At 39.1% G+C, this 9,762-nt stretch overlaps 2 protein-coding genes across 2 annotated transcripts in view; one reads left to right on the top strand and one right to left on the bottom strand.

The window, feature by feature from the left end:
• The window catches only part of LOC149015307 (putative L-ascorbate peroxidase 4, peroxisomal), a 50,000-nt gene extending 44,783 nt beyond the window's left edge, over window positions 1-5,217 (top strand). The window contains exons 7-10 of the mRNA XM_089155005.1: window positions 2,922-3,004; window positions 3,099-3,178; window positions 3,264-3,366; window positions 4,703-5,217. Coding sequence (XP_089011131.1) covers window positions 2,922-3,004; window positions 3,099-3,178; window positions 3,264-3,366; window positions 4,703-4,900 — 464 coding nt within the window. The 3' untranslated portion in view covers window positions 4,901-5,217. The remainder of the gene's footprint in view (window positions 1-2,921; window positions 3,005-3,098; window positions 3,179-3,263; window positions 3,367-4,702) is intronic.
• Window positions 5,218-5,433: 216 nt separating this feature from the next.
• LOC149015308 (protein POLLENLESS 3-LIKE 2-like) lies at window positions 5,434-7,700 on the bottom strand. Its single transcript, XM_089155004.1, has 4 exons — window positions 7,406-7,700; window positions 7,075-7,287; window positions 6,826-6,981; window positions 5,434-6,735 (listed from the first exon to the last, which is right to left on the bottom strand). Exons 1-4 carry the CDS (start codon window positions 7,571-7,573, stop codon window positions 5,809-5,811), a joined length of 1,464 nt encoding a protein of 487 aa, XP_089011130.1. The 5' UTR covers window positions 7,574-7,700; the 3' UTR covers window positions 5,434-5,808.
• Window positions 7,701-9,762: the final 2,062 nt, after the last annotated feature.

The raw sequence follows: 9,762 nt of genomic DNA on the forward strand, positions 1-9,762 counted from the left end.
GTCCAAGACCTCTAACAGAAGAAATTGAAGATGCTTTCGAATCAGTTGAACTTTGAAAGTATCATTCATGAACGTGCACGAGATGCCGCCCGAGAGCCCCACGACATCACTTCTGAAACTAGCAAATGGCTTTAATTTCTTGATCACCTTCTCAGCTCGAATGCCACTTATGCGTGGTTCAAGTATCACAATACAGTCAGGTTTATAAATACTTCTATAGTGTTTTAGTGTGGACAAGAAAATCTTACTTCCCGTGTCTCTAGCGTTCCAGCACATAATCTTCATAAAATCAACTTAACAAAGTTGTTGGGGAAATTCCCCTTCTTCCATTCTCTCATCCTTCTCAGTATGATCAATTACCATATCAGCTTGCACATCCTCTATCACATGAGGAGTAATTTCCATCATGTGGTTTTCCTTATCTGGTGGTTTTCTCATAGGTTGTTTCCCTCTCTGCCTTTACTTAGACCCGAGCTGCATCCACTCACACCTGGGTGAATCCCTGCATGCATGGCAGGATTTATATTTTCCTTAGCTCCCACACTTGCCCTGGGATCCATTTCTTGAATGATTTCTCTACTTATCCCTTGATTGATTCGGTCTTGTGCATTGTTTGGGACTCCTGGTAGGACGTAGTTTTGTCTCTGGTTTTGGCTCATTATGGGTTCTCTTTGTGTCCCAGACCAGTCATTCTGAACCGTTGGTAGTTCATCCATCCATTCTTCTGTTGCCCTTTGATTGCTTCTATGAACATTGTATCTGGGAGTAGGGTTTGTTGGCTGATGTGGTGGAAACGTGCTATCCCTAGCCTCATTAGAGTCTTTATCCAACCCACTATTCTCTTCCTCCACCATTAGTGCCGTGAATCTTGATCCAGTCGCTGCACTCCTTGGTGGATCATTCGAGCCCTCAGCATGGTGGACTCCTTTATCGTTTCCACTAGCATCGCCTATGCCGGTATTTTTCCTTTTGAATTTTGGTTTCTGCGCTAGCATCCAAAGACTGTGGGTATCCGGAGGTGCAGTCTTTTACCTTCCCTTGCTAGCGGTTCCTGGTAGTTGCAACTCACCATGCACAGCAGCTTCATCTTCCGCTCATTGGGCTTCAATGAGAATTGGGCACTGCTCTTTTGCATGTCCATACTTTCCACAATGAAAACATAATAAGTGCAATGGTTCACAAAGTATTTGGTAGACTCTATTTTTCCGCCTGAATTTAGAAAGTAGGGGTTTGCTAAGATCAATTTCGATACAGACGCGAGCATATTTACCTCTTGTGGCCGCCTCTGTTGTTGAATCAACCTTGATCACCTTGCCAATTCTTCTGCCAAGGTTTGTCAAAAAAATTCTGTCAAAATATTCAATGGAAACACCAGGAAATCTAACCCACACTACAAGCTTTTTGACTTCAGCCTACTCCAGATTGAAGTCAGGTTCCCACCTTCTCATTGATAGATAATGATCTGCCAAGATCCATGGTCCATCAGTGAGTACTCTCTAGTAATCTTCAGCAGAACCAAATTTGGCGATAAAATATTCATGGCCTATATTTATCAGATCGAATGAGCCAGTCGGTCTCCATAACTGAATCAACTGTTTAGAGAGGAAAGTATAGCTCGCATGCCTCCCAACTAGCCTGATAATTATCAATTGTTTCCAGGGTTTACTCAACCTATTCTTCTCTTCCTTTGTCAACTTAATGGTTGGGCAGTATCTGTCTTCTTCCTCAGATGTTTCACCACCGTCAATATCCGTATCCCATTTGGAGTTACTCCTAATACATTTTGAGTTGTAGTGATCCCAAGAGTAATTTTAAAGGGACAGCCTGGATGAAACCTCTATAGGTGTATTCAGATCATGTAACCTTCTTTTGATTGCCCTTTGTCTTGTTCCCAAAAGTTCTTTGGGTCTAGGGTAAAAAGGCGCTGCCAAATAATAGGAAAGTGTGACTAATTTATTGTTGAAATGGTTATGATCATGATGTAAGATTGCCAAATCACGTACAGATTGAATACTTCTTATTGTGTTCCAGTAGAAATTTGGTCCTCTTTGTTTGTTTTCCAATGTACATCAGACCTTTGCACCTTGCAAACCCTGGTAACTTATGAGTTTATGACATTCTACTGGTTTGTTACTTCTATGAGTGTGCTTCGAGATTCTAACTCATCTCATTTTGGTCCTTTCTCTCTGAAATATCTTTATTTATGTTGAGAACTGTGGGATTAGAATACTAGCACTTTACACTAGGGTTTACTTTGTATTGCTCTTTGCACCCTTTTACCCCTTTAGGTTTGTAACCACATTGTAAATAAAGACAACCTATATCATTAATGACAAGTCACGTCATTCCAAGCCATTTGTTCTGAAATTGGTATAAACCAGGGACCACATCATGTGTCTGAGTCTTAGAAAGGGCTAGCTTGGAGAGGACTCCTTCAAATATTGTGGAAGCCATAAAGAAAGGGCTACCTGCTGCCAGGAGGGAGGAAAAAAAAACCTACAGCATATTAGAGCTTCTTGTAATTAGGATAACATCCTGTTTGTGGCTATCTCTTATGAATCTTTATCGTCTTTCATCGGGCTTTTGCTTCCTGCTTGTCTTCAATCACTATTCTACAAGATTGTAAAGAAGCCACCAAAGATGTAAAGTGGAAGGCTGCCATGCCAGAAGAAATGCAGGTGTTGGACACTGGTGCCTGGGAACTTGTTCCTTGCCCTAAAGGGAAGAAATTGGTTGGATGTAAATGGGCTTTTACCGTTTAAGTAAACTGCTGATGAAACCATCAAGATGTGGGAACTTGTCCCTTGTCCATTAACTTCATCATTGTTGTCATTCGTCATTAAATGTCCATATCTATATAATGGGGGGTGTATAGAACACCCAAAAGGAGTTGACCCATCTTTTTCCAATTTTGGTTGCAGGTGCACCACATCTTAGAGATGTGTTTTATAGGATGGGTTTGAATGACAAGGATATAGTGGCACTGTCTGGGGGACACACATTGGTATTGATCATTAGAATTTTGCATCTCTGTTATATGCATAATTGTGTGTCTCATGCATTCAACAATTAAATTTGGTCGGATTTTGTTGCTGCAGGGAAGGGCACATCCAGAAAGGTCAGGCTTTGAGGGGCCTTGGACCGAGGAACCCTTGAAGTTTGACAATTCTTACTTTGTGTAAGACGTAAACTCTTGTTATCCTTATTTTATTTGGAGACGTGAGGTTGCCATATTATGTATAACAATTAAAATTTGTAACCAGGGAGCTGCTAAAAGGGGAAACTGAGGGGCTATTAAAGCTTCCCACCGACAAGGCCCTATTGGAGGATCCTGAATTCCGCCGCTATGTTGAGCTGTATGCAAAGGTACAATTGTTTTTGTGTCTTTTAAGGATCACTGTATGTTTTATATGAAACAAAATATGAGTAACGATAGATGCTTTTTCTGTGTCTTTTCTTCAAATTTAAACTCTCTGCGACTCCAAAATGGATGGTTTTTTTATCATGGTCTTCTCATGTTAGTAGAAACTCTTAAACAACAGAACCTAAATTTAAAATTTGTAAAATACCAGACATATTCCTGTTGCCACCAACTTATGCTACAAAGATGTGTTGATTTCGGAAGACACAAGGTGTCTGACTTTGGACCCCAACAAATAAGAACTGGGAGGGCAGTACAACTAGATAAGCCTATCTGGTCGATACAAAATCTGCCACATGACTTGTTGTTCTCCTGCTCACCTTTCGAGTTCCAGATTACCCAGGGACCAGGGTTCTCAAAATGCAAAATAGAGCTATGAAATCTTGGATGGGAGAGTTCCTGGTGGTTGGTTCCATTGGGGTGCATGGGGATGATGCATGGGGATATGCCAAGTTAGAAAATATATGGTTAAATTTGAATCAGAAACTTGAAGAGTGGCCTATCTGGACTGTCTAAAATCCACCCAACAGTCATAATTTCCCATTTTACCCATGGCATTTTCCTTAATTGATTAGTCGTCATGGCTGACCCAACTTGCCCTAGGGAGATGTTCCTTTCTAATTCGACTAAGCACTCTGGTTCTCTTTATTCAGCTATCATCCAATACATTGGCAACTGAAAACTGCATATGAAAGTCTGATAATCCATATACTTCTGGTTTTTTGGGAAATAACAAATTTAATTGCTTATCCCAACTTTGATTGATGGGCAAAATTAATTTTTTCCATCAAAGTTCACTAACCGTTATAGGTGGTAGTTGTTGTGCACCAATAAAGTATAAAAAAAAAATTGACTATACCCCAAAGTAAAAAGTGTGTGTGTGTAATATTGGCTGTGCAGTTCCCATCTGTATTTTTTCGGACAAGATGTTGAGAATTGTGATATCCCACTTATTTTTAATGCTTTCGTGTTGCCAAAATGAATTGTTGCGGATGAATATCATTTTCCCCATGCTTCTTAAGATAAGCATAGACGTTCACGCCATGAAGTCATTTTCAACCAAAATTGGTGGTAACATGGGATTATTTCTTAGTCATAAGGGTGAAACACACCTTGAAATCCCTATCTGTTAGCTTCTGTGATTGTGTGTGACTCAAGCTCGGCAGGCTGTGTGTGGGGTGCATGAGGCTGTGAGCATTTGCATGCTTCTTTGTTGTAAACTAGGCTTTCTCAAATCATTGCTCAGTTACAAAAGTAAATATCATGCTTTTTTCATGACAGGACGAGGATGCATTTTTCAAAGACTACGCAGAGTCCCACAAGAAGCTTTCAGAACTGGGGTTTACCCCAAAATCATCTGGTTATAAATCAGAGGTGAAGGCCGGAACCATATTGGCACAGAGCGCAGTTGGAGCTGCAGTTGCTGCAGCTGTGGTGGTCCTGAGCTACCTGTATGAGGCTCACAAAAGAGTCAAGTAAATTTAAAGTGGGTTGTGTCTCATGCATCGTTTGCATGTTGGGCATCCTTTTCTGTATCAGTTGAATGGAAAGCTCATATATACAAATGGGAACTGATGATTCCATTTCATATTTGCTATAACAATAAGTCATCTTGGGCTTCAGCTTGCATGTAACTAATTACTGAGGCTAAGCTTTAACTGAACTTTCTGCCTGTATTATGAAGCTCACAAAAGAATCAAGTAAATTTAAAGTGGGTTGCTGTCTCAGTGCATTGTTTGCACATCTTAGGCATCCCTTTCTATAATCACTTGAATGGAAAGCTCGTATCTACAAATGGGAATTGTCATTTTTGTTGGATTGATACAACAGTAAGCATTTTGGGCTTCAGCTTTGAATGTAACTAATCTGTGAGGCTAAGCGGGATTCTAAACGTCCCCCTCCAGTGTAAAGCTATAACTGAACACTTTCTATCTGGGTTTCGAATATTATAGCTCTAAAAGCCTTCTGCTGTAGGAAATTAACAGAATCCTTCTAGTGTTCTGTCACGAGAGATGGGATATTTCTTGGAAACCTTATGTTGCCCTTGGAATAGATTAAGAGTAAATAAATAAACAGACAAACTAATCACTGGTTAGAAGAAAACTGGGAAAGTTGAATATCGATTGGATTAAACTAATTCACCTTATTTTCAATTACAATAATTTTTTTTTTGGTAGAATCAATTACAATAATTGTGCATGCCAAAAAGAATAAAGCTTTTTGTCAATGAATTTACAAGAAAGCTATGGAAGTTACTTTACTTCTATTACCTAACCCAGCCGCTGGTCATAAACTCCATTCCCCCCCCTTGAGCAATGGAGTTGAGGAGAAAAAGTTCATCTCCATCCTACAAAAATTAACTAGTGAATCAGATAAATGGTGTCTGGCTATCCCATCCATGTTATGCCTCTGGTTCTCATGGAAAGTGTAATATCGCGGAGAATTGTTAGCCTGTTGTCTATCTCTGGATTGTTAGCAGTAGTCTTGGATGTAGCTTTAGGTGAACCAAGAGCAGCTGCAATGATGGCCTCTTCAAAGTCCTTGTTATCTGGCAACAAATCTGCCCACTTGCTCTCATTTTCTTCATTTTCAGAAGAACACCTCCTACTCTTGTGCTCTGGTTGTTCCAAACTAATTGCTGTAACATGATGTCTTGTGTAGTCGTGTGCTTGTTCAAGCCCAACAAGAGAAGGGGTAGCATTACAAGACCTGGTTCTCTTGAGTCGACCTAGAGGATCCTGAAATAGGTCTTCACTTTGGTCATTTATTAACTTTGATGAATAGAAAGGTGGTGCATCAATGTTGAGCAAATTCCCAGATGGGATTGCAGGTTTCAAGCTTCTCTGTGATGGCATGAAACCCTGGTTAGTCATTCTGTTGGAGTCCGCATTCTCATCAGCAAATTCATCTTGCCCTGTTGTTGTCATCGTTGTTTTTACAGACGGGAGGACAGAGGGATCCTTGCAAGGCTGAGGTTGCCAAATTGAAGAAGAACCCAAGAAGGTATCAAAGAGCCTACTCTGTTCTATCCTGTCTACCACTTTGTTCATCATTTCTGATTCGAGGTCACGGAGCATCTGTTGAGCTCTATCGAAGGCTTTTAGATGGGAATCCACGCCCCTTGGACCATCTGCTACAGCAGGTTTCACTCTTCTGAGTGTTTCTTTGGCCTCGGCAATTCTCCCCTGTTTCATCAGGCAGATGCCTAGATTGCACATTTTGTTGTTATCTGGTGCGATCAAAAGGGCTCGTCGGTAGGCATCTTCTGCTTCAACATAGTTGTTCTGCTGCATTAGTGCCCATCCTAAGTTACCCTGCAACATTTTCACCTCCACTTCAAACCACACAGGAATAAAAGAGTTTCATACAGAACGAACGTAAGAAAACTGAGAGATTTTTTTTACCAGCAGACGAGTGGCTTCCTGTTCCACGGAAACTTGGAACTTCCTCCCTTGAGATCGAGCAGTTTTGGTACGCTTTCCATTAAATGCCATTCCTTGTTGAATCAAGTACAGTTTGTGCTTTAGAAGTGCAATTTGTTCATCTAATCTTCCGCATCTCTACAGGGGAAAGGCAAAATCTCTTCTCAATACTCTTTAATCCAACAGAGCGATCAATTCAGTAATACCAAAGTAAAGATTAAAGATAAGAACCTTGTAAAGATCCAGAAGAATGTTATCCAGCGACTCTTGGGCTTGATCTGAACACCTACTTCTTAATGACTTAATAGCCTCAATTGCTTCTTCAGCCCTGTTCTGTTGCTTCATCACAATAGCCATATCTTTAAGAGCACTATCAACTCTGTCTCCAGCGTTAATTGCAGCCCAAAATAGAGGAATTGCCTTTTCTGGGTCCTTATCCACCAACTAATCCATTGAAATAAAAATAGAAATGAGTTTCCACCAACGAAACCAGAGATTATACCATACAGACAAAAACTTAAAAACTAGGAAATCTGTAAAACCCACAAGAGCTTGCGCTAACCTGAACGTTTTTCGCCTTTACATAGGGAGTGTCTCCTACTGGGACTTTATGCGTCATATGGAAAGACTCTGAGCGAGTTCTGGAGATGCCAATAGGCTTCGCTGGTGAACAAGGAGCAGATTTGCAGGGCCTGAAACCTGGAGGGCCATTCCAAAGATCTTGAGTCATCTTACTTCTCAAGGTAAGTTCCGATAAAGATAAGCTTAGAGAAAAAATTGCTCTCAGTGATGAGCAAAGAGCTTACAAAGAAAATCGAAGCGAGAGACAGAGGTTCTGTGAGCGAGAGAAGTTTTAAAATAGCGGTTGCACGAGCAAACTGATATGGGAATGATTTTCTACATTCGACCGTTGTAATAAAATTACCGTTTTAAATTATAGCCGTTGGGCTTGTTTGTATGTTCTTTGTGGTGTCTCTCACTTATTCTCTATTTACTCTCATTCCCCTTTCAAAGGTTTTATCTCTCATTCCCCCAAAATATGAATTCTTCTCTTCTTTTCTCTGATATTTCAAAATAGCAATATTACCCTCAATTTTTGCCCGCCCTTGATTTAAAGCAATTTGTTTGTTTTTTTTAGGATACTTACGGTCACGGAACAATATATCGGCGAAATTCGCCTAGTTCGATACAGAGCGAAATAAAAAAAAAAAAAATAAAAAGGCAACGAAATCGAAATTCCAATATTTTGCCAAAAATCGCATTTTTTTAGTTTAGTTATCACTACCACCCGTGGGAAAATCTGTATTTCTGTGAATTTTCCTAGCCAAAATCACAATATCACAATTTCTCCTCCACCTCAAATAATCACTATCTTCCACCCTGGTTCACTTCTACAGTTCTACCCATTATAGGAAAACTCTCATGGCCTCATCTTCTCTGACTCCGGCAGCACCAGCCCATGATCAGTTATACTGAAGGAGCGATGGAGCAACTTTGCATCGGGAACTGTGTGCCTGGAGAACCAAAAGCTAGAGACTACCATCACCATTGAAGCTCGAGAAGCAACTTGAAGATTAGCGGAGCAAGTTGTTTGGTTTCCTATTTTTCCAGCGAAATCAGGAATCATATGCCTGTGCTTGGTGCCCCTCAATTTTCTCATTTTTTCTGACGAAATCCAACCGAAACTCTACAAAATCTCGGCGAACTTTCGCCGAGATTTCAGGGTTTCGTTAGTTTCGCCAGCCAGCGAAACCCAGAAATCTGCGAAGTTTCGTTCCTTGCTTACAGCTGCCTTCTTTTGTTATAGCTTAATTACTATTTTATCCCTATATTTTTTTTAAATTACTAATTCAACCTAAGATTTTACCTATAATTATTGTTGCCTTCTACTATTAAACTCCATTCGTTAAGTGATAACATGACAGTAACTGTTCTAGTGGTTGAAACCAACACCTCTTAGTAAAGAAGTTGTGGGTTTGATTCTCACTGAGGCATATTAATATCCCATCCCCCGGCTTAATAAAGCCCCATTGAACAAAAAAATAAAAATTCTAAAATAATGCTAAGGTTTTATTCTACTTATTTATACTTTATATTAAATTACATTATTACCTTAGTAACAAGGAAAAAATTAACTCTAGTTTGATAGTTCTTTATTTTTTTAGCTTTTTATATTAACTTTTCAATTTGGTATTATTTTTTAGTTTCTGTTATTTACTTTTCAATTTGATGTTACCAATTTTAGGAAGTTCTTACCTCCATTAGATTTTCATTTATTTACTATCAAATTTGACATAATCAGTTTTAGGAAGTTCTTTTTCTTAATAAAAAATATAAAAAAATAAAAAAAACCAATACTTTACATTGTCTTTTTATGGAATTCAAAATGATAAGAATGTAAGCACAAAATTGGTACTTGATATGGTTTTTTTAAAATGAGGATAGTATTATGTTTTGACTTCTTAATCCTAAAAGGGTAAAATAGACATTAAACATTCAAATGTAACAATTTCTTAACACTATTAGAATTAAGAGGGGCAACGTAATTTCATAAAGAACAAAGTTATTTTATTAATTAAACTATAATACAGGAGACAACATTAATTATTCCTTTTTTATATCAAGTATTTCCCTTCTTTTTTTCTTTTTTTTCTAGAAGAATTTATTATATGTGACTAGATTTTTATTTTTATTCACAAAAAGAAGGATAGTTAAGACTTAAGAGTTAACCTGGAATTTCGGTGATATCGCCCCGGGCGAACCGAAACCAGGGGGGGAAACGAAATTTCTTTAATATCCCATGGAAAATCGATATCCGGCGACTCAGCGAAAATGGCCGGGAAGGAGAAGAAGGAGAAGAAGAAGAAAGCATGGAAGTTGATCGTCGATATTTCTCCAGAGGGCTAGTTGATCTCTCTT

This window comes from Hakea prostrata, chromosome 5, assembly GCF_041222555.1.
Source record: "Hakea prostrata isolate BN-2017 chromosome 5, UWA_Hpros_2, whole genome shotgun sequence".
Lineage (NCBI taxonomy): Eukaryota > Viridiplantae > Streptophyta > Magnoliopsida > Proteales > Proteaceae > Hakea > Hakea prostrata.

Coding starts and splice junctions, on each gene's coding strand:
- LOC149015308 (XM_089155004.1), bottom strand. CDS start 7,573: ATGACTCAAGATCTTTGGAATGGCCCTCCAGGTTTCAGGCCCTGCAAA. Junction 7,288..7,405: donor TAAAGGCGAAAAACGTTCAG/GTTAGCGCAAGC, acceptor TCAATGGATTAG/TTGGTGGATAAGGACCCAGA. Junction 6,982..7,074: donor TTCTTCTGGATCTTTACAAG/GTTCTTATCTTT, acceptor TTTCCCCTGTAG/AGATGCGGAAGATTAGATGA.